Genomic DNA, 26363 nt, shown 5'->3' with positions numbered 1-26363 from the left:
CTGCCAGGGCACTCTAGATTGTTATCAGTCTTCAGTGAAGCAATGTACAATCTCCAGTGTTTTGGCCAAGATTGTGGTAATTACAGTTTATCTGGATGAAACGTCCTTAGAAATAAGAAGTTGCTTTTCCCCAACCGCCAGTGCTCACTTTCCTACGAAGCTCTCCGAGTGAATATCGGAGCAATGAAGGAACGCGACTGACATATCTCGAGCTGCGGATAAGTCGCTGCTGTCCAGTTTGCATCGGCCGCTTCTTCAAGATGTTTTAAACGGGAAGACCATGGTGGAAAATGGATTTGATCTCTAAATCTTAGTGACTGCCGAAGCCTTAAAGAACTGATGAAAACACCAAAGCCAAAGATACTCTTACTCAGTTGAGAAGAGCGAGGTAAGGGCATATTACACCTGATTAACTGTGGCCAGATGATTTCAAGCAAAGTCAAATACTTTAAGTTGTTTTCAAGACAAGATGTCATCCATTGTGAAAGCTGAGGACAGATTGTTGTTGTTTTGAAGCTACAGTAGTGTGATATAATCTTGGTGATGGAGAGGAAAAACACATGTGGTGGATTTTCAAACAGTCAGAAGAGAGTAACCAAACAAGTGCCTTTTTTGATTTCCATTGGACCTAAAGCGAGAAGTTTGCTCGAATCTGCCACTGCAATGTCATTTCCATCTCATATTCCATATTCACAGGATCGCTGCGAGTCCTCTGTCTCGCTCACACTGTCACATATACTGCTGTCCATATGGAAGATGGAACAGCGAGGACTCGGCTAATCCCTTGAAACTCCATGAACTTTGCTTTCTTTTTCTTTGCTCTCTTTATGTGGTGGGGGAGTCCTGTGACCATGCAGGAATCAAAGTTAGGGGATCAGGTAGGAGGCCGGCAGCAGCTCGCAGCCCCACCGAGCAGATTGCCTGCTGCTGTGCTGACTGAGGACTGCTGCACACAAAGCATGAAAAGTGTGGATTCCGGGGGCCAAGAGCCCGCGCAGTGGGCTCTGCAATCCCCGACCGGCCCGGGGAGAAAGGAAAGGCTCAGTCAGCAGGCCAGGGCCACTGGAGCGATGAAAAGATAATTCTCCCCCCCCACCGCCGCTGGACCTCATGCGGCGTCAAACCATTTGTGAGCGGTGACACAGCCAGATTGGGCCGAAAGGATATGAGTGGGAAACTTCAAAACCTGCTCATGTTTCTGCGAACGTGAAAGGATTTGTATAACACATTCAGATTTGATGGACTTTCCCATGTTCACTCTGGACAGCCCTTTTTTTGTTGACATGTTCAAATAATGAATCTCTTATGTGTAGGATCCCTTTTCCCCCCCTGCTCCCGAGTCCTGTTTCTAGTCGTCGGGTAGGGATGCTGTGCGGACCATTCCACCGTCTGTCCCAAGCTTATGGAGAACCGCTGACGCGCTGGCTTCCAGGAACCAGGGTGAGTGGTCGTGCTTCTCGTAGAGTCTGCTTTTTTACCTCTATAGCTGTCAGGAACGACATCGTCTGCTGTCAGAGCTAGAGACGCTAACTACGAATTTAGAGCAATTACTCCTTTAATTTAGCAGTTTCCTCAGGACTGAAACTCTGTATCTGTGACTGACAAGGATTATGTGATAAGAGGTTTTCACAGGAGCCATTACTTGTAGTTATCGGCACATTATCCAGCATCATTTTTTATAACTTTGCTGCCAAAGCTGCAGGTGTTCAGAGATAATTCCATGTGATATGTGTCTGCTTTGATTCTGGTTGGTAAACTTATGAAAGTTTAAGGTCCTCTGAAGTCAAAACTGTTGCGAGATAACTGAAATCTTCTGGGAAAATCTCACATTATCAGCAAAAAGAATTAAATATTATTATGGATTTAACTTTCTCTGTGACAGATGACTGGATTTCTTACATTAAGTGCAAATTCGTGCTCTGTTTCAGGTGCTGAAATGGAACATATATTTTTGATTCTTTTACTGTTTAGTAAGGCTTCATCAGTCGGAGCTCAATTCAATGGATACAACTGTGACGCCAACTTTCACAGCCGCTTCCCCGGTGAGGAACTCAACACTTTTTTTTTAATTTCAGAATTACTGGATGGAATTTACATGTGAATTTACATCTTTAAAGTAAAGTTCTCCTCTAACTGGCAACATATCCCAAAGAGGAGATAATAACCAGTTCCTGATTTATGATTTGAACAAAATTTAACATGATGGTTTCGGACTGTAAACCAAGAACTGCACTTCTTTCTTAAGTTAATTTTGATTTATTTCATCTATATAACAAAAACATCTTGTGACTCATTTTATGTCTGTATGCATCTGTCTCTGTGTGTGTGTCTCTTGCAGCGGAGAGGGATATCAGTGTGTACTGTGGGGTGCAGACCATCACCCTCAAGATCAATTTCTGCCCTGTCCTCTTTTCTGGCTACACAGACACTGACCTGGCCCTCAACGGTCGCCATGGAGACGCACATTGCCGCGGTTTCATCAATAACAACACCTTCCCCACCGTAGTAATCTTTAGTATCAGCCTGGCGACGCTGGAGTCCTGTGGCAATGCCTTGGTGGTAAGAAGAGAAGGAATGGTATAGTTGTTTGTTGTACAGTATTACTGTCAGCATCACTGTTGGTGATGGAGTTGGATTTGATGCTTTAGCTGTTATAGTTATCTTGTCAGAAATATTGTAATACTAATATAGCTCTGAGAAAATATTATCATGCTACATGGAATTCAGAAATGAGGCATGCATTGCAGACACTTCCTGCTGAAAACTGTCAATTCTTAAAACACTTTAAAGGGAGTTTAAAGTGAACCTCTGCTGAGCAAGCTCATGTTTTCGCTGAGTGTTGAGCCGGCTCCTGGAGGGTCAGTTTTCAGATAAAAAAGGGGATTGAGTTGGGGATTAGTGAGGTGCATTAGCATGCTCAGTGGTATGGCTGATGGTATCAGCCCTGTCCGGTGTGCCCACAGTAAGATAAAGATGGTCAGTATAGCGAGCCATGAGGAGGAGTGTTACCCTATGGCAAGCTGTTTTAACATTTACTAGCTAAGCTTGACTATTAACATTAGAGATATACACAATTACATTGTGACCAGTCAGAATTCTTATATCTATAACGTCATTGTGACTAGTCAAAACGACAGTTAGAGATATCTGTAGTTCAGTTCTGACTATCCTAAATAACAGTTACAGATATCTCAAACCTCATTATGACTAGTCAGAGTTGTTGTGCCTGACGTTGCTCATCAAGGCTTCCTGTTGGATATCGGCCCAACAAAGCATCCGAAAAGTGTCAGCAGAAGCTTTTACTAACTTTGATAGTTCGGTAAAGTTGGAAAAGATATTCACAGATTCAAACTTCCCGGATCAATAACTCATAAGTTGTTAAAACACCAACGAAGGCTCTTTTCTAACCGTAGTGAGGTAGACAAAGAGCTACAACCTCATTTTAATTACAAACAGCCTTTAGTCCTCTGAGCTGGACACATAACATCGGTCTCTGTGTGCCGGCTGTGAGACGAGTGCTCAGGGACCGCTGTGGATCAGATAGTTAGAAAATGACAAGAAATAGAAAAAGAGCTCATCATCGAGGAATCTGTGGCCAAAGAGAGCTTTGTTCACTAGAGAGTTGTGGTAGAAATTTACAGCGTGTTGTAGATTTATTGTCTCCAGACACACTTTATAAACCCGTACGCCTGCAGTGCAGCAGACATAGTATGTTTGAATAGCTTCTCCTCCCGTCCCATATGACTAGTCATAATTCAGTTGCGGATTTACGCAATGTGAATTATGGATATCCACAACTGAATTGTGGATATCCGTAATGACAAACCCCATACACATGAATGGCAAAAGCAGTTTGAATCATACTGGTGTAATTACGGATATCTAAAATTAGAGTTTTGCCTAGTCAAAATAGAATATGACATATCTTGAATTAGAGTTTTGACTGTGCAAAATGACGTTGCAGATAACTCTAATGAATATCCTGTCTAGCTATTAACACTGATGTTGTTCACTCCAGGTCTCCACGGCTCAAGGACCCAACGCCTATGGGAACTTGTCGCTGGTGCAGATTGGAAACATATCAGGGTACATCGACACGCCGGATCCCCCCACTATCATCAGCTACCTGCCGGGTCTGCTGTACAAGTTCAGCTGCAGTTACCCGCTGGAATACCTGGTCAACAACACACAGCTGGCCTCGTAAGTCTCACTTCCACTTCTAAATTGGTTTGAAAGGACTTTAGTGGGGTGCTACAGAGAATCAGCTAGCTATACAAAATCTTACACTGGTGTGCCCAACAGGTGGGACAAGAAAAAGACATGAGGGGACATTTTACAGCTGAAATACAGGGGGTGGACAAAATACCACAAGTAACTATACAATATAATGCAATGCATTGCAGCAGGCCTGAAACAAATAATACAGTTTTTGTAAGAATTTATGCCGTTCAGTTTTTGCTGTCTGTATCAGAGAGGTGCTGATTAATCTGTGTGGTCATTTCTGAGGCTGTAGTTCAAATTCAAATCATTATGCCATCCAACATGGGCTGCACGGCGGTGCTTCACAGCAAGAGGGTCGGCTTGGAGTCCTTCTGTGTGGAGTTTGCATGTTCTCCCCGTGTTAGCGTGGGTTGACTCCGGGTTCTCCGGGTTCCTCCCAGAGCTGACAGTGTTGTTATTCTTTATTTATATTGTGAGTATTATCAAGTAAAGCAACATCTACGCTTACAGAATTATTTTCAGATTTTAAAAAAAGATGCAAATGCCAGCATCAGACAAAGGTCACTTATCAGAATCACCTTTCAAAATGCTCTTTGCTCTCAGCTTTGATGTTTTTTTTTTATCTTTATTGAAGGTCAGCAGCTGCAATCTCAGTGAAGGAGAGCAACGGTACCTTCATCAGCACGTTGAACCTACTGCTTTACAATGTAAGTTCACATCGGTTGAGTCTAAATATCTGTTATTTTGCTGCACTGGAGACAAATGTCCACTATATATACCAATGACATAGTCAGCATGCATCAAAGAGCATACAAAGCTCTGCAGATATGTGGAATTTCAGCAATTTCTGAGAATGATGATCCATGTAGAAGATGGGGAGGATACCAACCCCTTTTATGCAGCCCAAGTAGGCAGCAAACTACCTTTAATCCTGTAATTGGAGAAGATTATACTCAATTTACCTTCAATTAATGTCAAAGCTTAACGCTAAATTCACGTGTCAGTTTGAAGCAATCACTAGTAAATGGGACAGTATGGAAACCAGATGACAGCGGGGATTCATGAAGTGTAGTGAAACTGAAACCACTCACAACAGGGTTAAAGGAAAGAGTGACAAAACATGCTGAAATGCTATTGTTGGTTTTATGTACAGGACTCATCGTACGTTCAGCAGCTGTCCATCCCCATGGCAGGACTGACCCTGAAGACGCGGGTGTTTGCAGCTGTCAGAGCTAGTAACCTGGATAGGAGGTAATCAGTCTGATTATTTGAATGGAAATAATGTGATTAGTACAAGTTCAATGTTAGAGAACCCACACCCATACTGACCGTGTAGAACGCTACACGTGGCTGTAAAATGACACCACACAATGTGAAGAACAAACACCACTGACCTGTATTTAGGTGTTGTAGAAGCAGAGTGTGGACATCTGGCACGACACTACCTACTTCCAAGGTGCATGGAGAAAAGGGAAAAGTCTGCAGAGGTCAAACATCCAGCAGCACTTGTAGTATAAAGAGAGTATAAAGTGTTGCTGGAGTTTTGATCTCTTCTATATTTAGGTGATGCCAGATCACAGGGAAAATAAAACAATTATTTATTTATTTTTATATAACACTTCTTATAAGGATTACTTTTTTAATGAGAAATGCAGCCCGACTCAGAACTTAGGAAGGATCAGGCTGTTATCTGTGTCATTTTACTCACCCGAGAAGGACTTTTGTGTTTCCTATTGATGACGCATGCAGTGCACAGATGAGAAAGACTTGTCTTGTTTCTGACTGTCTCTGATCTTAGACATTTGTTTTCTGTGTGATCTCATGAATTCTGACAAAGTCTCTTACATACTCACAAATAGTGAAACAGCATGAACTTCCCATAACTGTGGCTGAGAGCTTTCTGAGTGGCTTTCTCCAGATATCAAAGGCCTGCTTTCCTCCTAATTTTTTGCACTTAAAATCACCTATAATGTAATTAATGTTTGAAAGTTGTTGTAAATACATTCTGCTAAAGCTGGGCATACACTGTACGATTTTAGCCCAAGTTTTGAGCCGCAGGACTCATTTTAGAGTCAAACTGAATTTCAGTTTGGTCAGGCGTCGTTTACCGTGCAGGGTGTGGGGGGACCAAGGACCGAGTAATCAGAGCGTAGTCCGTCTCCCGTCTTTCTTTTATACATATTGAATTATAATATTGTTCATTTCAAAAGTTTATTTGCTGGACACACGATGTCTCCTTTTGAAAAGTGCATTGTGAGTGTACAGTATAGTGCCCTGCATGGCTTCAAGTTTCCACACTTGTGTAAGTTACATATTGGACCACTTCCAAACATCACAAACATCCTGCTGGTACATGTGTTAAAGATTTAAGATGAGCACAAAGAACCTTTCCTTCTTCAGCAGATCGACTTGAAAACAGTCTTTAAGCGTCAAAATCCATGTGAAGGAACAATAAGTAAAAGACATTCTTGAGTGGAGGGGGACTTCAAAAGTGACTTGAAGACACGTCATGTACTCTTTTAACATTTTAGCGAAACCACCACCTTTCCTAACCCTAACCAAATTGCTCCATACATCCTGACCATCTCTCTATGACCCTGCAAAACATAATTGATAAAACAAATAAGTATATAAATGTAATTTCTAGGAGACAGGGTTGTAATAGATAGTTCTATCTATTGAAAACACAAATATCATCACCAGGAGAGTTGAGCAATTGACATGATCTCATTTGCATTTGAATCCCTGAACTCTGGATTTACTCATCTTTAATGTTAAATAGATGGAACGTTCTAATGGACTACTGTTACACCACGCCCTCTGGAAACCCCAACGACGACCTCCGCTACGACCTTTTCTTTAGGTAACTCAAATTTGATTTTTTTTTGTTCAGATTTTATTTTTTTCTGTTGCTCTCTTTTCTGATAACACATATTGTGTTTTTTTCCCTCTGTGCCAGCTGTGAAAAAGACCCCCAGACCGCTGTCTTCGAGAATGGGAAGAGCCAAATGGGCCGCTTTGCCTTTGAAGTATTCCGCTTTGTAAAGCACAAGAACCAGAAGATGTCCACCGTCTTCCTGCACTGCGTCACCAAACTGTGTCGAGCAGACGACTGTCCGATGCTCATGCCAGTGAGACTAACAAAGGACACTTTCACACTTAACATGAAAAACTATTATAGGATAAAATACTCCACACATATGTTGTCAGTATCCCTCTTAAACCCATCTAGAGCTTAATTTCATGAGGGAAGCATGCGACTCATACAATATTATCATCGGTGGTGGACATACAAACACATACAAAACTTATCTCATTAAATATAATGTATTTTTATGAATTAAACGACCCAACAGTATGTAATTGTGAACACTAGCTCCATCTAATGTACATTTGAATTCTCCTTACATTAGTAATAATAATCAAATATTTTAAAATAACAACATAACACTGGGACATTCTGTATGAGTACTGTTACTTTTTCTATTTTAACTACATTTTTCTGTTAATACTAGAACTAGTGCTTTTACTTAAATAGAAATTTGAATACAGGACTTGGAGTATTTTATTCTATTTTTTTTATTTTTTTTATTTTTTTTATTTATTTTATTTTTTTTATTTATTTTATTTATTTTATTGTATTTATTTATTGTATTTATTTTATAAACGTAAAGGATTTGAATATTTCTTCCACTGCTGATAACCTGAATACTTCAATAGTAATAATAATAATAATAATAATAATAATATTTACCAAGTCTGAATGACAGGCTATCCATAAATTTCTAGTCATTAATTAGTAATTGGGGCCTAATTGACAGCAGCTGAGGGCTATTTGTAATCTGTAAAAGTAGCATGATATATAGAAACAGGTTCCTTTCTACTGTCAGTATACTCCCAATATAACTCAGAAAAGGAAAAAAATATGGTTTGTAAAATGTAAGAAGGCAGCATTAATGGATCATAATTACCATATATGTCTCCTGATTACATTATAATGAGAATTTTTTCTTGCATAGATCTGTGGCAGTAGGAAAAAGAGAGACGTCTTAGAGGGAAAGGAATCAAACACTGCATCTGGGAATGCCGTCCTGACTGCCGGGCCGATCATCACTCGGAGTGGTACGGTCTGATAACACTCTTCCTCCTCCTCCTCCTCCTCCTCCCCCTCCTCCTTCCTCTGTTATTCCTTTTTCTCAGTGTCTGTTTCCCACCGACCACCCTATTCTCTGGACGTTATCCAAACAGAACTGTTACTGTCTGTGGAGCCTTTTTATTCCTACCTGATATGCTATTTTAATACTTTAAACACTTTATTATTCTTTGCTGTGATTTCTAACAAATCCATCAATTGTTTATATCTGCAAGTACTCTCGGTACTCGAGTATGACTTGTTGACTGATCGTGAGAACTTATCCGGGTGCCCTAGATAGTCAGAGAACGCCTGAAGGCATCCTGTTGACTCATATACTGTACAAGAAATTAATCACACGCTATTGCGCAGTAAATTACTGTGTGATTGTTATGTCTTGCTGTCATCCTTAAATGCCCTTTACAATTTTTTATTTCTTTTCACAGATGAAACGCCAACCAACAACTCTCAATCGGGTAAGCCTTCAACTTGAAGGAAAATGTGTCATATAATCTTCTACACTATTATGTCTAATTATCCTGTGATGTTCAATGCATGTCATGAGTTACATGGCATGAGCCTTTACTAATTGCACATTAATTAGTTAATTGTGCTACATAACCAAGTTACGATATTGTAACCCCAGTTCTATGAGCACAGGCGCAGCCCTGTACTGGACTCTATGGGTAATACTCTACCTCCAATCACATGCATGCATTCGTCAACTGAATTTTGCATAGCTGGCCAATCAGGACAGAACTTTTAAATGGCTTGTTTTCTGAATGGAGTTTGTATTGATCAGTGCTAGACTTTGCTAACGTTATAGCTGCTCCGTCAACACTCAACATAACATCGTCTACGTATATGAATACGGCAGCGACGTTGTTGTTTCTACCGTAGACGGTCTGTGGTTTCTACACAGAGTTTGGTCCGGTCTGTGTACAGATATGATGTACTATCGTAGCTCTGGGTGACCACAGAATCATACAAGATTTATTTATCCTCCATTTATGATTCAACAACGTCAGGGCGTCGGTGACGACAGGAGGAGAATCTCAATGCCAATACTGCAGGCTTTCGCGACACAGCGTCACACAAATTTCCTGCTCAAGTTATAATATTTCAACTCCCGCGAATGACGGAAATGACGCGTGTATGCATTATTTGTCGGCATTTGCGTCGCCCAGCTTGAATTTATGTCTTTTCACCTCTTTGCATCGACTTTGTATGTTACTGCACCGCGCGAAAGTTACATAACATACCATAAGAAATTGGTAATATTTAATAATTTTTTCAGAGGAACAAGAAAAACAAACCAATAAATAAATTGGACTAAGAAAACCCTTTGTGCATCACCAATAGCTGTTTCTATATGGGGGAAGGAGAGTTGCATTCAGGGTGTTAGAAATATGAAGAGATTTGATTGTGTCTTTGTGTTTGTGCTCCTCCAGCCCATCTGAAATCTCCAGTGTTTCAGATGAACACAGTGACGAGCGCTCTCATCTCGGGCTTGATCATCCTGGGCGTCATGAGTGTCTGCTTCTTCATCTTCTCCCTCACCCTCCTCAAAGGCAAAAGCGCTCCAGTCAGCACCTTGTCTGGAGTTCGCAACCCGGCCTTCAACTGAGCACCATGAAGCCGACTCACTGCGGACACTCTTCTACAACCGACAACGCCGAACGATGGGCGAGCGACGCGATGTGGTGCATGTAGTCATTTTTACAGGAGAATAAAAGCTAAATGTTGATTTAGAGAACTGTTAACAGGTCTGTACAATGTGCATTAGTGTAGAAGTAAAGCTGGGATGTTTATATGTTGTTCTGTACTTTGTGTTTCAACCATGTGGCAGGCTAGGCCTCAACCTGCGTGTGATTATTTGTCACGCAGCTTTGACCCACATAGCGGGGACACTCATAACTTAATTCAATACCTCAGCTATACAGCTTTCAATTGCAGGGTGATCAATTACAAGATTTACAGTACATTATAATAGTGCATAATCTGTTGGTAAAACTCTTCCTGCTTAGAGGCTGAAATATAAAAGCACAATTAAAAGTTAAAACCTTTGTTTAAGTGATTAAGTGAACTAACAGAAAGCCTCAGGCTTGGATGTTAAGCTTAAAGTTTTCTTGACGTAAAGTATATTTATATAATAATTAGCCTATCTTTAATTTATTAATATTGCTACATATTAGATAGGTAGTTTTATGATTAATCAATCGACAGGTCTGTTCTACCTAAATATGTTAACTCACTCACTCTTTAAATAGTTTATGCAATGTGGCAGCAATAAAACTGTTAAGTTTTACTTGTACATGTACCCGATGTAATTGTGTATAAGTTTCCCAAACTGTGTTCTTAAAATACCATTGATGATCTATTCCTGAAATGTACAAATTGTGTACAATTGTGCATATTGCACTTTGACTTGTGATTAAAACTTGCTATATATGGTGTCATATTTCTAAACATACAGTATGAATTTCCTCATAAACTCAAATGGAGAATTGTAGTCAACGACTAGAAGGACGATAATGAGGTTAGAGCTATTTAAATAAAACAAAATGAAGCAATTTCATAGTTGCATCAATCTCGCAAATACCATCATGATCAGTTATGATGAAATTGTTACCATGCTGCATTAAAAATGCACAAACCTGACGTAAAATCAATGAATCTCCCCTGATAGAGACCAGATACTTTATAATAGATAATGTTGGATTTCCAACTCAACTACAAAGAGCTCTGTGCTTTGTTGCATTATCTTTAAATAGCGTCTAGTCTGTTTTTATAAGGAGATTAAATAAAAACAGATTAATTTCTATTTTTACCTGAAAAGCATGCACAGATGGTGCTTTTCTAAACCCTGAGTAAGGCCCTCAGGCATACCTTAGCAATAGGGCAACCCATGGGGTTGAAAAACATGGAAAATATTCCACAAATCAAAATCTTTTCTCCTTAAAGGTCCCATATCGTGCTAATTTTCAGTTTCATACGTGTATTGTGTGTTTCTACTAGAACATGTTTACATGCTGTAATGTTCAAAAAAACTTTTATTTTCCTCATACTGTCAGCCTGAATATACCTGTATTTACCCTCTGTCTGAAACGCTCCGTTTTAGTACATTTCAACGGAATTGCGTTGCTAGGCAACGGTTTAGGTCCATGTTTACTTCCTGTCAGCTGATGTTATTCACATACACTGCAACAGGAAATAAACTGGGACACATTTAGAATGTTTATGTTTAAAACCGTGTAATGGTCTAAATAGTGTATATTTGTGACATCACAAATGGACAGAAATCCTAATGGCTTGTTTGAAACGCCCAATTTCTGAATACGGGCTGTGTGTTATTCTCCGTATATTGAACGTTTTGATCGTTAAACAGTATTTATATCGCACTTAAACCTGCTTTATAATATAAAAGACATGGAAATCTCCCTTTTTACAATATGGGACCTTTAAGAAGTGTCAATTGCATCTATTATGGGCCCAATTCCATTCCGGTCCCTACGCCCTCCCACCGTCCCGTGATGGAGTGAACTCAGTTTATAGTCACACTCACAGCTCAATGAAGCACCCTTCAGTCAAAACAGTTAGGCGACACACGCGAGACTGAACGTGACTGAGTTTCACACGCTTGGCAGTAATGTTAGCTTACCTGTCCAATTTAGTTTTTGATTAACAAATTACAAATTTATGACGTGAACAACTTGTCACACAGTGCTTAGCTGCATGTCAACTTAATCTTCAGGTTCTCAGCTTTCAGATGATGTACACCACTTCTATGTGACATCTACTGCTGACCTGCTGTCTTCCCCTAAAGACATCCTGTACCCCGCTAAAAAAAGACAAAAACGGGTCTGCTGTGGGTCTCAGAGGGTTAAGAAGCGCAACACTGGAGGGAGGAATTGATTCATATGTGTGGAAGATTTCCCTTTTGAGAATGAAAACGCTTTATGTCAGGATGTAGGAATTAACAGCTTCTGTAAGGCTGAATTCATCCGTTTCCACAGGTGCGCCACACCATTCAGAACAATGGCCTTTGTTAAAGGTCTGGCTTAGATAGTGTGACTGGTTGGAAAAGCAAACAATGGAGGACATCTTCCACCCTGACAACATGAACCAAGCTCAAGCCTTTACATGTGGCCTCTCAGGTGTTTTGGTGTCACTGACAGGAAACAAAAAGCTATGAGTCCATAGCAACTGTGTAACTATGGTGACACTGAGCAGCAGCCATTCAAACATTAGTTTTCATTAAAGGGGACACATTATGCTCATTTTCAGGTTCATGCTTGTATTTTGGGTTTCTACTAGAACATGTTTACATGCTTTAATATAAAAAAAAAACACTTTATTTTCCTCATACTGTCTGTATGAATATACCTGTATTCACCCTCTGTCAGAAACACTCCGTTTTAGTGCATTTCAACGGAATTGCAACGGAATTGCGTTGCTAGGCAACAGTTTGGGTCCATGTTTACTTCCTGTCAGCTGATGTTATTTACATACACTGCAACAGGAAATAAACTGGGGACACATTTAGAATGGTCACGTTTAAAACCGTGTAATGGTCTAAATATTGTATATTTGTGACATCACAAATGGACAGAAATCCTAACGGCTTGTTTCAAACGTGCAATTTCTGAATACGGGCTGTGTGTATTTCTCCGTATGTTGAGCGTTTTGATAGTTTAACAGTATTTATATAGCACTAAAACCTGCTTTATAATGTAAAAGACGTGAAAATTTAACTTTTTACAATATGCTGAAAGGTTATTATGGAATATTTGCCCAATGATGCCAAAAACCTTCTGCCTACTGAAGCTTTAATTCATAATTCAGATTGCTTTGTGTCATTCTCACTTGGATAACTGGTGAACCACTGTGTAGACCTCCATAAAAGATTCCTCAATGTAAACACAGCATCCGAGTGCAGTACCAACAGCGACCTCTGGGATGTGGAACTATCCCACAGGATCGTCTTCAGGTGACGATAAACGATATCCCTGTTATTGATAATACAATGACTCTCACCTAAAAAGGGCCTCCGAGTATTGTGTACGATCCCCAGGGATTCAACACTTAATTCATCAAGTCTCATGTTGGCGTTTTAAGGGAATCTTTATTTTAAAGAAAAGGATGCAGGCCATTGTTTCTGGTCTGTCCATAAAGACTTACTGTGTAGGGTTTCATTAAACACCCTCAAGGTATGGTCCATGGAACACCCTGTTCCAAAGAATTGTTCTCCAACACTAAAGTTAAGGTGGACACACCAAACAACATTGACCTTGTTTCTGTCCAATCCTGAAAACGTGTCATAGCTATATATAAGAATCTTACAAACTCTGTAGGTTGTTCAAAGCCGGAGACCAGCAGAGAAAGAGGGCAGCGACAGTCAGGTGGGTGGCAAGTAAGGTAACAACAATAACATCTACAGAAACTTCAGCTTCTTTTGATGCATCATCATCTTTTTGCTTTTACAGATATCTCCATACCAAGGAAGGCAAAAAATGAAGCTTCTTAGCTTTCTCTTCTTGGCCTCCATGGTGGCCAAGAGCAGTCAGTTAACATGCCAAAATGAACTGAGACGTCCAGGTACGGTATGCCTGCTTCAGCTTTTTCTGATGTGTTTTATGTCACTTCTCAGCATCCTATGCAGGTCCTGAAAAGGCATGTTCTCATGCATGGTTTATGTCAAGCTTATGATTTCATTTTGACCTCTAAAGGAATGCAATTCTGCCACACAGGTGTAAATTTCATGATGTACCATTCCCTCTCTCTTATAGAAATCACCGACATCGCAGTTGAATGTGGCACGTCCTCGGTTAGCCTGGCTATCCAGATCTGCCCCGTCGTCTACACCGGCTACAACGAGTCTCTGCTCATCCTCAACCACCTGTTCGACAAGCCAGAGTGTAAAGGAACCTTGGATGAATCCGTCACCCCGCCTGTTGTCAGGTTCACCTTCCCGATCAACATGACCAACGCTTGTGGCAGTACCTTCCTGGTTAGTAGAGGTCGGACAAGAAGAGAGTGAAATAAGGGGAGAATCCACATGTTTACTCAAAGCATCCTTCTTTTTTCTTCTCTGTGCTTGACTATGTTGCCTTCAGACCACCAGTGCAGCTGGCACGGGGATCTTTGCCGACTTCTCCAACATCCAGACGGTTAACGTCAGTGGTGTGGTGCGCTCCCACGATCCAACCGAGGGGGTCGTCACCTATAACGCTGAGCTCAAATATTACTATTCCTGTGCTTACCCTTTGGAGTATCTCATCAACAACACCCAGGTGGACGTGTAAGATCTCTGCTTGTGTTCCTCCAATAAAAGCAGCAGTTTGAAAGCATGTTAAAATGTGATGTTAACCTTGTTTGGCTCAATCCCTTGTTGTCTCTACGATCAAGACACAGCTCTTCAAAAAATAGGGAAATAGACAATGGACAATAGACAATAGACAATCCACAGATTTATGAAGTGGTACACATCTATTCTCCTCTGTTGGTGGTCAGTAACATGTAGGATGTTTCTGACGCCACCCCTTTGTCCCATTTAGGTCAGCGTCCTCCATTGCGGTGAGGGACAACAATGGAAGCTTCATCAGTACTTTAAGCATGGAACTATTCAGTGTAAGTTGAGAAAGAGATGTGTTATGATGAGGTGCTGGCTGTATAGTCAGTTAGTCTAACACTGCTTGTGCTTTGTTGTTGCCGTGTTCTATCTAAAGTAAGTAGTGTAACTGGTTATGTCAACATTTAGCATGTCCACACGATCCACTGAGTTTTCTTACAGACATTATATAAAGTGGCATTCATTGTAGAATCTACAACCAAAAGTGCAAAAGTCGGTTATGCATTTTATTCATCTAAACTATCAATACAGAAATTCAACTCACTTTCTTTCAAATTGAATCAACTCTGCTCTGAAACACAGCGAACACAACATCACACACACACTGTACAAACCAGAATCAGCAAACAATAAGCGTCCCAAATGAACTGTATAAAATCTGTTGGGGATTATAAGCAGCATTTACAGCTGACGAACTAAACATTTCTGTTGACAGGATGCCAACTACATCACTCCTCTGGTCATACCGTCGCTGGGCTTAGAGCTGAGAACTGACGTCTTTGTCCAGGTCAAAGCAGCCAACTTGACCAATCAGTAAGAGCATCCACCTGCTGACTCTGGTCTGGTGTACAAGACAGAAAAGTCTTTAAAAAATACAGGCCAATGTACCGTGATAATATGAATTTCTGAGTTTTACCCCTATTTTTAAATACGCTTTCGCAAAGTTTAGTTCAAATTTCCTCTGAAGCCCATTGTTCTCCCCCCCACCAGGTACCATGTCCTCATGGACCGATGCTACGCTTCGCTCTCTCCTCAACCCACCAACTCCACTTTCTTCAACCTGTTTGTCTCGTAAGTCCTCAAATCTCATTCTGAAGAGACAATCAAAGTCCGTATTAGGCCAACAACACTGTGATATCAAACAGGTGCTCTAAGGACCAGATGACCACCATGAGTGAGAACGGGGACAGCCACCACGCCCGCTTCTCGTTCCCGGCCTTCAGGTTCGTTGAGCAGCAGAACGAGACGGTGTCCACCTACTACCTGCACTGCATCACCAGACTCTGTGAGATCAGCACCTGCGGTGACTTTAAGGTCAGTGAAGGATCAGTAATAAGAACATCCAGGCCATTTCTCCTCTTCAGTTATTAGTTACGTTCCTTCTTCCTTCATCTGCAGCAATGTAACAACAGGAGGAAAAGGGATGCTCAGTCCAATGGCGTTTCAGAAGCCACCACGCTGTCCTCAGCTATTCCCATCGTCACCAGGAATGAGAATTGTAAGTAAAGGCTGTTTGTATGTATCATATGTTGATCACGAGGCTTCAACAACATGAAGAGTAAAATAAAAAGATGTGATGTGTTACAGTTAAAACATCGCTGTATGTCTAATGTCTACAAGGTTATGTTATAATAATCACTTGACTGGAAATGTTATATTTTATGAGTGCATCACAATGACTCATTATCATGACATCACATCAGAGATGCAAAGTGCAACCAGATACATGCAATCTGAACATTTAGATCAGGGGTCAGAAACCTTTACTATCAAAAGAGACAAAAAAAAAGAAATCTGTCTAGAGCCGTGTACTACTTATACTTCTTGGGACTAAATTGACCTACTTTTAAGTATACTTTAACTATAAGAATAATAAACTTTGAGTTCAGAATTAGTTAACACCTACGTTTTATTTTGTACTGCAACTAAACTATAAGTATACTGATAGTTTACTAGTTTTATACTTTATACTAAAGTATAGTCTCAGTAAACAACTAGTTTAATAGTTTTTATACTGCAAGTATACTTAGTGACGGGGACTCGAGTCTCGAGTTGCACTGAAGTCGCACACACAGTGACCTGAGACTTGACTGGAAACTTGTCTAATTATTTAAAAAAAAAACTAAAACATTCTTGATGAATCAAAGTAAATTCATATTGAAACATCCTCATACAATTTAATAAGTTACTCCATCAAAAACAACAAGCCGAGTATACCTTTCTGTAGGCCTATAAGGCAAGAATACTTCATTATACTTTCATCTCGATCGAAAGATTAAGTACAAGTAGGCCTATGAGCCAAATATACTTAGACTTTTCTGTATACTTGCCAGTATGTGCCGAGTATACTTAAGTATACTTTTGTTAAGTATATCTCTGATAAGTACTTGGTGAGGGTTACTAGCTCTCAACACATGTATGTTGTGCAGTAGTAAGCTTACTTCAGACTCTTTAACTACTGGTATGTTTGAATATGTGTCATAGCTCAGAAATGAGCATTAAATCTACTAATTACTTTTCTCCTTTCATCTCTTTCTTTCTTTCAGCGCTGATATCTAAAGAGGAAGGTATGATACTGTTTTATTCCTTATAATGTTTTTCTTATTAGTTCACCAAATTATGAAACTTTTATTCTAAGAAGAATATGAATAGTTCATCTAATCTCCATGGTGGTGAAAACCATGATTAATTAGGGAGTGATCAATGATTGCCTAGAGGCCATGTCTGCCTGATCATTGTACAAAGACGATGCTGTGTGAGTCGAGATGTGATGAACGTGTTTGTGTTTTTGTGAGCAGCCGTGTCCAGCAGCAGTGACTCAGACTCCAGGATGGGTCTCGGGATAGCGGTGGGCGTCCTCACTCTGGCCGTCGTCGTGGTTGTAGCTGTGGCAGCTGTCCTCTACAGGAGGCTCAGGCCCTTTTAAAGGAGAGCAGCAGGCCCCTGTATGCACCGCTCTGGACAAGCTAACCTGTTGGATGAATTGATGGTGTAGAACTATGCTCAGCTTAATGTTACTCTTAATGTGTTTTTTTTTTTCTCTTGTAGCATGCACCTGTTTGGTCTTAGATGTACTAGAAATGTACTTTACAGACTAATTTGGAATGCAAGATGAACTTTTTTCACAAAGAGATGTTGCAGTAGAAATGCTGCATTATATGATGAAAAGCTTAAGTGTTTTGCACTCGTGCTGTTTGGATTTGAAAAGCATAACAGAAACAACTAGTTTGTAGTGTAAAATGCTAAATATATGAGTACAAATCTACGAAGAAAATGTAATTCATATTGTATTCTACTGAGTTTAAATAGGTGGGATTTAAGCTAATTTAAGCTAAACTAGTGACACTGTCGCTATTTTTTTTCAGGTCACATGTTGCAAGCAAAGTTTGACATTAAAGAATGTGAAGAGTTTTGAGAGTCGTTGTTCAATATATTGTTTTTATTGTTTATTACCTCCGCCAAGGCCGAAGGCCTAGGAAAGAGGTTATGTTTTCACCGGCGTTGGTTTGTTGGTTTGTCCGTTTGTCCGTTTGCAGGATTACTCCAAAGGTCCGCGATGGATTTGAATTACATTTTTTGGAGGGGTGGGGTGTGGCACAATGAACTATCCATTATTTTTTGGTGGCGATCTGGATCATGATCCGGATTGTAGATTTGGTGTTTTTCCACATTAAACTCGGTGCAATAACAGTTGAGTTTGACCAAAGCACACTTGGTGATTATTGGAAAGAGTAAGGACGACGGTATAGTTGAGTTTTATTTTGTTTCTGTCCAGTTTGAATGAAGTGTTTTATGATGCTCTGCATCTCGACATAAACAAAAATACATGTGGATGATGGCGCAAGCTGAGCGGAGGTCTGCGCCCTCCGAGTGCCATTCTAGTTAGGTTTTTGCATCATATTAATTCATATTCTTACATTTAAATATCAATACCCAGCAATCTGCCTGGACAATTATCGTTACTTTATATAACTGATACTTTTGTAACCTTCACATCCTGAGACTGAGAAAACTTTCACTGTATTTGTAAAATAGAGTAAGAATTTTATAATCAGTGTTAAAGTGGCAGTAGGCAGTATTTTGGCATCATTTGGCAAAAAATCCATAATAACCTTTCAGCATATTGTAATTCAAGTGTTCTGAGAGAAAACTAGACTTCTGCAGCTCCTCACGGCTCTGTTTTCAGGCTTTAAAAAATGGATTTATACCCACTGCTGCTTTAAGTGGGTTTTGGGGATCACGTCTAAAATCAAAGATCAGCTCTTTGGTCTTCTTGGATGTGTTCAGATACATATGTGATGCTTCCGCCAGTTGATGAACTTATGTAGGGCTGAGCCATGTTCAAAGTCATGCTCCTCCAACAGGCTGACCTAGGCGGTGTCATCCCCAAAACTTATAATATGGTGTCCGGGGGAATCTGCTGCAGAAACTGTCCGTGAATAAAATAACCAGCATTGGTGACAGAACACTGTTGTGCCAATTGAGGTAAAATGCACTTCTGATAAGGTGTTGCCTATCCTCACCCTTTGGGATCTCCCGTGAGGAGATTTAAAATCCATGTGATCAGTTTAGGTTGTTCTCTTTCAGTCTGTCATCCAGGATCAGTGGGTGGATTATAATAAAAGCCGACAAGAAATCTGCAAAAAAGAAGTCATGCGTGGGTTTTTACAGCCTTCCAGAAGCATATAAAAGGTATAAAAGAGCTATTATGGCATTGTCTGTTCCGCTCACAGAGCAATAAGCAAATTGTAGGGGGACCATGAGCTGCTTAGAAGAGTTGATAATGATAAGGAGGGGGATTGAGAAAAACATATTATTTCTCCTTAGGCTCCTTTTCATAATGTTGTCAGACACTTATAATAACAATCTGAGCCTGTTGGTGGCAACAACAAGCACTTTTAGTGGACGTAACGTTACATTAACGCTGCTCACTTGCCCTCGCAGCTTGTTTCGTGGCTGCTGGTTGTCATCCCTCAATACTGGACCGATATTAAAAACAAAAATGTGTCCCCATTAGTCACTTAGACACAAAAAAATGGGAAAATAGAGCCAGGTTGAAAAATACCTTTGAAATAGTTTTTTTCTGCATCCCTATGGCATCCCTTGTTGGTGATTTCATTTCACAGTGATGTGAAAAAAAGAGAACGTTTTTCAGTTCGGTATCTACATTAGATAAATAGAGCTGATAGATATTTCAAAATTATGTCCCAAGAAAAAAGATTTCCTGCAAGAAGCAAACACCAGAACACGTGATAATGACTGACATGTATCTATTCTCCACTCACCTGTGTTTGTCCATGACCCCATTAAATCCCACCTTAAGCATACAGAAGATGTATCTAGTTTTACAGCAGACCTAAGACAACAAAGGAGGTTCACATATCACTGAAACCAGACTCTGTCACTTTCTATACAACCTGTTCTTTAACCTGACCTTCGTGAGGATTCAATAATACAAAAAAACAAAAACAACACTGGTTTATTTTTTAATACCACTCCGTCATAACTAGGAGTCAAAAACAGCTGGTCAAACAAAGGAGGTGGGAAAGCTCTCACGAACATATCGACCCAGCTGCTTTGTGGAATCAGGATACTGGAAAACAACAATACACATGGCCAAAGCTTTTGACAATGAAAGCGGTGGCGTATTGTTGTTGTCATGCTCATAGTTGGCAGAAGTTAGTATTTGTATTAAAGAAGATAGTAACTGTGGTGGATTATCTTCTACAGTACACATTTGTTCTGCTTTTTGAAGAAAAACTTGAGACCCACATTTGTTTTTCTGCTAACGTTGAAGTAAACGGCGTGGAGTGTTTGGTTATATCTTTCTCTCTGGCTTCCTGGTTAAATTAGCTCGGAGAGAGTTGTGAAGCAAGCAGCTTTTCTGAACTGACTACATGTTTTTAGGTTAAGTGACAACTTTGCTGCAAGAATGCACCTTTGAAGTATACAGCAGTCTTAAGTATGCAGTTACCTTCCATCCCTGGCAATCTTGCTCCGTGTTTTGAAGCTCATGGATTTGCTAACTTCAGCCGACCGGGTGCTTACTGGCACTGTTGACTTTCATCTACATGACAAGCTTTGTTTGACTCTGCCTGAAAAATAATGGGATGGACTTTCCTATTCAGTTCTGCTGAAAACGGCACCACGGATTCAAAGGGAAACTCTATCAGCGAGATGCTCAGTTACTGAGAGGGAGAGAGAGAGAAGAGTGGGGCAGACAGGCAAACCAATTGTGCATTTTATGACTAAAGCATGAAAAGTGTCAGTGTATAATCTACATACCCCAAAGTTTTATTTCAGACATGGAGGCAATTTGTATCTGATCTCTGGTGACCTGGAGAGGTCATTGACCTCAGCAGTTTTCCAGTTTTTGTCCCATCCCTCTCCATTATAAACATATATCAGCTATAACATTATGACCACCTGCCTAATATTGAGTAGCCAGCCCTGACCCGTGGAGGCATGGACTCCACTAGACCTCTGAAGGTCTGCTGTGGTATCTGGCACCAAGCCGTCAGCAGCAGATCCTTTAAGTCCTGTAAGTTGCGAGGTGGGGCCTCCGTGGATCGGACTTGTTTGTCCAGCACATCCCACAGATGCTCCATTGGATTGAGATCTGGAGAATTTGGAGGCCGAGTCAACACCTCCAACTCGTTGCCATCCACATGATGTTAAAGAAAACGGGATTCATCAGACCAGGCCACCTTCTCCCATTTATCAAAATGTTCACTTGCTGTCTAATATATCCCCCCCACTGCCAGGTGCCATGGTAACGAGATAATCAATGTTATTCACTTCACCTGTCAGTGGTCTTAATGTTATGGCTGATCAGTGTCTTTGCCTAAATTTCATTTTTGTTCTAATAAGATTGAAGAACCAGCTCCTGACCATACCAAGTATATGTGTTTATGTCCAGGTGCAAAAGTAGCTATAGCTACTCACCGCTGTATGTATATGTAATTACATGAATTTCATTCCATGGACTTCATTTGAGGAATCAAGATCAGATCAGGTCAGGTCATCTTCTCCTCAGATCTGGTCTTATTCTACCTAGATCTGTTATGTGCATAATATTGTAATACGAAGATGAAAATAAAACATTGAATTGATGAAAAACACCTTTATGTCTGCGAAAAAGTGAAAAGAAACTGAAATTTGCTTGCCATCTGCCTAGTCCCTTCTACAGTAATTCCTCAGATGAACCAGCAGGAGGCACTTTAATCATTCGTTTGTGCTTAGTCATATAATCTCTCACCTGCTGAATAGCTATGCCTCTAATACAGCATATGTATTACACAAAAACAAACTCCCAAAACCCCTCCTGTGTGTGTTGAATGGGAAGTTCAGGCTTTTATTTAATTAAAGCACTCTGCCGGGGGTTTAAATTAAAAATAAAGGCTTCATTGGTTTGTACTTTTGAAATGTAAACTGTGTATACCAGAGGGCTTTGCAAAGGTTCTAGTCGGTCTCCAGCGAACAAAAACATTTAAGATTTTAATATTACACAATTAACACAAATATGGAATGGCAAAATGAAAAGTAATCCCAGTTAGAGAGTGCAGCGTCTCTGCATAGTCTTGAGTTTTCTTAATGTCTGTCTGCGGAGAAAGAGGTAAGAGAGAATAAGAAAAATAAGATGCCCTCTCTGTGTATTGTGTCATGCCACACCTGTCCACTAGATGTCTCTACTGAGTGTCTGTCTTCTGTTGACCACCTGACTGCCCTTGTTATCAGCTGCCTTCCTGAACAGCTGCTCCGCATTTGCTCCTCATTAGCTCGCCTATATACATATAGGAGAGCCTTTTCATCACTATTCTGTTGCTAAGGAAACAGCCTTGGCCCAAGTTTACTTCCTGTCAGCTACTGCATTAACAAACATTGCATTAGGAAACACAAAGAGGCCCATTAATACTGTTCATGTTGTCATGTTTGAAAAGGTCTATATGCTGGGAGCAGGCTGGTGGTTGTTACCTGTTCTGAATAACCTGCCTGCCACAGTGAGGCTTCCACCAGCCTCTGTGATTCACCTTTCATACAGACAACATACACATTTTACAAATAATGAACATGTGTAATGTGGTTTTTGAGTCCCTTTTGATGGCCGCCACCAGACACGATTCCTCAACAGGTATAACGTTTATATAAAACCGGAGACTCTGGATTTTGGGTCTTGTTATTAGTGCAACCAGTAGATCATTGGTTAACGTAGAACAGGAACCCAGTAACTTTACTGCATTTGGTGTGATTTAACTCACTTTTGCTCAAATTCTTAAACCATTTACCATTATATGTTACGTTGATAAAACAAGTGGGACAAACTATAGCTAACTAATTGCTTAGTGTGACCTTAATATAGATAATTAGTACCAATTCGAACTTGAATAAATCTCGGGTATCGCTGCCCTTTTTGCCGAAGGTGAGGTGGCTATGCAGAAAAATCACAATATCCAAATATGTGTGCTTGAACTGCCACCATAAACATCCACATGTCCTCACATAACATACACAAGATAACCTATAGACTGAGTCATAACATATGAATAAAGCTCGTCTTGGTTTACTGTTGTCTCCTGTCTATTTTTGTGTCTTTATGACGATGGTAATACGGTAATAACAGCCAGAACCAGCTGTGCATTGAGAAAGTAGAAAAGAAGAAGAAGTGGGCGTTCCCGTACGCCACAAGCTCATCAAAGCAGTGGGCGTTCCTGTCATGCTCTACAGGAACGCCCCTCCGCCACTGCAATCAGACCCTAAAAACACTGCGACTTTTCAGCCAATAACATCTATGTACACATTAACAGATTTGTCTACACATTTACAAATCTCTATACAAATCTGAATACCACACATTTGCAGATTCCTGTAAACGTTCACAAATCTCACTACACATTTACAGATTCTTTTACACATTTACAAATCTAATAACGCACACTGAGATGCAGTTACCCATTTCTCCACACACATTTGCAAATAGTTTTGCTACAATAATGGCTCCATATGCTATGATTTTTTTACGAGTTCACATTCTTCCAAATGTTCACCATAACAACTCTGAATGCTATTTATCAAGGCCATGTCAAATGTTATCAGCCTGCTGAATTGTACCCAGTGGTCCACTTGTGTGACTTCAATTCAAAGGCCATGCTTTAACTGAATCTCCTGGGTGCATTCTGTGAAAACCCACGCTGCTGAATGTCCCTGAATGCATACCAGCTCCAAAGGTGCAGTTTTAAAACTGACCCCTTGGCCTCTGTGTGTGCATGCAAAATACAGCAACCAATAAAGTATTTCCTCATTGGGGAGAAGCGGAGAAAAGCATAAAAAATCAATTCTATTTAACATCAAAAAGATTTCATTGAAATCTACCTTGGCTGCTAGAGTCCTGAAAAAGCACTCATAATACATTTACTGACCTTGAGCTTTACCAGAAAATAAAATATGAATTTAACCTACAGTATACCCTGAGCTACAATACTGAATTTTATCAGCCCCAGCTAAATATAATCAATAAAGATTCAGTTTTACTCTATTAATTCTTCCGGTGAGTCCATCAGGAGACGCTGTAATGATTTGATGCAAATTATTTGTTTCCTTATTATCTTGATTTGAATCCACCAACCATCAGTTTTATCGATCTATTTATTTACTTTCAGTGAAGGTTTCAACTTTCGGAAATGTCATATTATGTCCACAATAGAATAGAATAAATAACTTATCTTACCTTATACTATATTTTCTTAAAGTTAAACTTTGTTATCCAATGTTTCTGGCTGCTGCCCCTAATAAAAAACATTATCCCTATAATATTCCTCTAACAAGTTACCATGTGATGTCATGTGATTTTCATATCCAGCCTTACCGAACTCCATCATGCATGAAATATATTTAATGATATCTTTAATAACCTATTCTTATTTAGGACCCAACGTCTGTTTGTTTTTACTGCTTGAAAATGAAGACAACATTGCTCTGTTTAAGGGGGGAAGTTTACTATTCTAACATACCCTCAGGTAAGGAGCTAGTCACAACAGCACGAAGGTATTTCAGTAGTCAGCATTAGCCTACAGGAAGGAGATTTGTGGGGAAAACCTCTGTGGGTTCAGAGAGTCCCTTCACAGTTTCTGGAAATGATTTACACGGGGATTCTTTTAAATGATAATTCACTTTTGCTTTATTGAAAACGCTGGATTGAAGGTTGAGCAAAAAAAAAAGCTGCCTTCGGGTGCCAATCGTACATTTTTCTGAGTTTTCAAAAGCCTTCAGTAGGTGCACATGGGAGAAGTTAGCCTGCGGTAGTCCAACAGGACCCATGGGTTCAAGTGTTTTAGGTCGAAAAACAAGATGTGTCATAGTTTTGATAGGCTACTTGGATGTCCGCAGTTACAGAGCGATATTAGAGGGAATGGGCCGACACAAGATAGCCTCGTGAACAGAGGCACTTTTAGTTGGAAGGTGGCTACAACCAACACAATTTTACAATTTGACATAATGGCTATTTCACATTTCCCACATAGATCAACACAGGTGATAATCCGACATACATCTGACATGCCTGTTCTCCTCAACATACTGCTCAATTTCCCCGTTGGTATGTGCTGTCAGTTTTATTAGCCTTGAGCTATATTTGTTCTGCTGAGCAAGCCCCACTTTACTGCACTGTCCTGCTGCCTTCATGTTTGGTAATCCTCCCAGAAAGATGCTTCAGATACTGAAAGCCTGATCTTTTATTCAAAAAGTAGACTTTCAAATGTGTGCTGTAGAAGATAATTTACATCAAACACGACTGCATGCTATATCTTTTTTAAGAAATACCAACTTCTGCCAACTATGAGCTAATGACGAGAACAGTAGCCTACTCTACAAATAGGGCAAAAGGCAACCAGACCTACTTAGCATCACATTTGTGCCATCCGCTTTCATTACCAAAGGCTTTTGGGCGTGTTGTTGTTATTCCACACTCGGGGCACTTGACATTGTGAGCCTGGGGGCACGATTAAAACACCTTTTTATAACTATTCTATCAGCCACTGACCTTAAATTGTAGAATAAATACCAGCAGCAACCGATGATGTTTCATGTCATGCATTAATCCTGAATTATATTGATTTCTAAATTACTCAGTAGGCTACCACTACACCACCACAAACATACCCTGCTGCTGCAGCAGGTGGGGCTTCGCTCCAGTAGCCTTATCTGCCAATGTATTTCCACATAAATAAGCCATTGTGTTTTGTTGCATTAGTCTGAAGCACATAAACCATGGGGGCAATCTGTATGGGGAAAGGAATCTATCCAGAACAAACAGGCTAGGAATTGATTTGCAGTGTCTTACACCATAACCTGCATAATGTGTCATCTCAACCAATAATATTATACAGTAAGCGTCCACTTTGTTCACAGAGCGATACTGAGTTTCTGCTTGTTTAATGCAGGCTATTATGGAGGACCACAAGAGTCACGGAAATAGTAATAATAGCATTTAATGATTGTACAATAAAAATAGACATTAATAAATTTGTTTACACATTCTTTTATTCATCTTAATTAATTGAATTAAGAATACAGGTTTTAATCCCCGCCGCTTTTACTGCAGCCATTAGCTATTCATTTCTGCTGAGTCATGTACAGTTTCTCTATTTAGCCTAATAGCTAATA

General features: G+C 40.1%; 2 protein-coding genes across 2 annotated transcripts; both read left to right on the top strand.

Moving 5' to 3' along the window:
• Window positions 1-608: 608 nt before the first annotated feature.
• On the top strand, window positions 609-10823 carry zpld1a (zona pellucida-like domain containing 1a). Its single transcript, XM_037749559.1, has 11 exons — window positions 609-1440; window positions 1929-2042; window positions 2339-2559; window positions 4019-4200; window positions 4856-4928; window positions 5375-5472; window positions 7004-7084; window positions 7181-7352; window positions 8241-8343; window positions 8800-8829; window positions 9805-10823. The coding sequence occupies exons 2-11, from the start codon at window positions 1937-1939 to the stop codon at window positions 9978-9980; spliced, it is 1242 nt and encodes a 413-aa protein (XP_037605487.1). The 5' UTR covers window positions 609-1440; window positions 1929-1936; the 3' UTR covers window positions 9981-10823.
• Window positions 10824-13750: 2927 nt separating this feature from the next.
• Window positions 13751-17758, top strand: LOC119476224 (zona pellucida-like domain-containing protein 1). The gene is made up of 10 exons (XM_037749567.1): window positions 13751-13951; window positions 14143-14363; window positions 14470-14654; window positions 14911-14983; window positions 15421-15518; window positions 15696-15776; window positions 15851-16019; window positions 16104-16203; window positions 17252-17272; window positions 17504-17758. Exons 1-10 carry the CDS (start codon window positions 13867-13869, stop codon window positions 17629-17631), a joined length of 1161 nt encoding a protein of 386 aa, XP_037605495.1. The 5' UTR covers window positions 13751-13866; the 3' UTR covers window positions 17632-17758.
• The last annotated feature ends 8605 nt before the right edge of the window (window positions 17759-26363 follow it).

Source organism: Sebastes umbrosus, chromosome 17 (genome assembly GCF_015220745.1).
Source record: "Sebastes umbrosus isolate fSebUmb1 chromosome 17, fSebUmb1.pri, whole genome shotgun sequence".
In the NCBI taxonomy this organism is placed as follows: domain Eukaryota; kingdom Metazoa; phylum Chordata; class Actinopteri; order Perciformes; family Sebastidae; genus Sebastes; species Sebastes umbrosus.
This window is presented reverse-complemented; position numbering and strand designations above follow the sequence as displayed.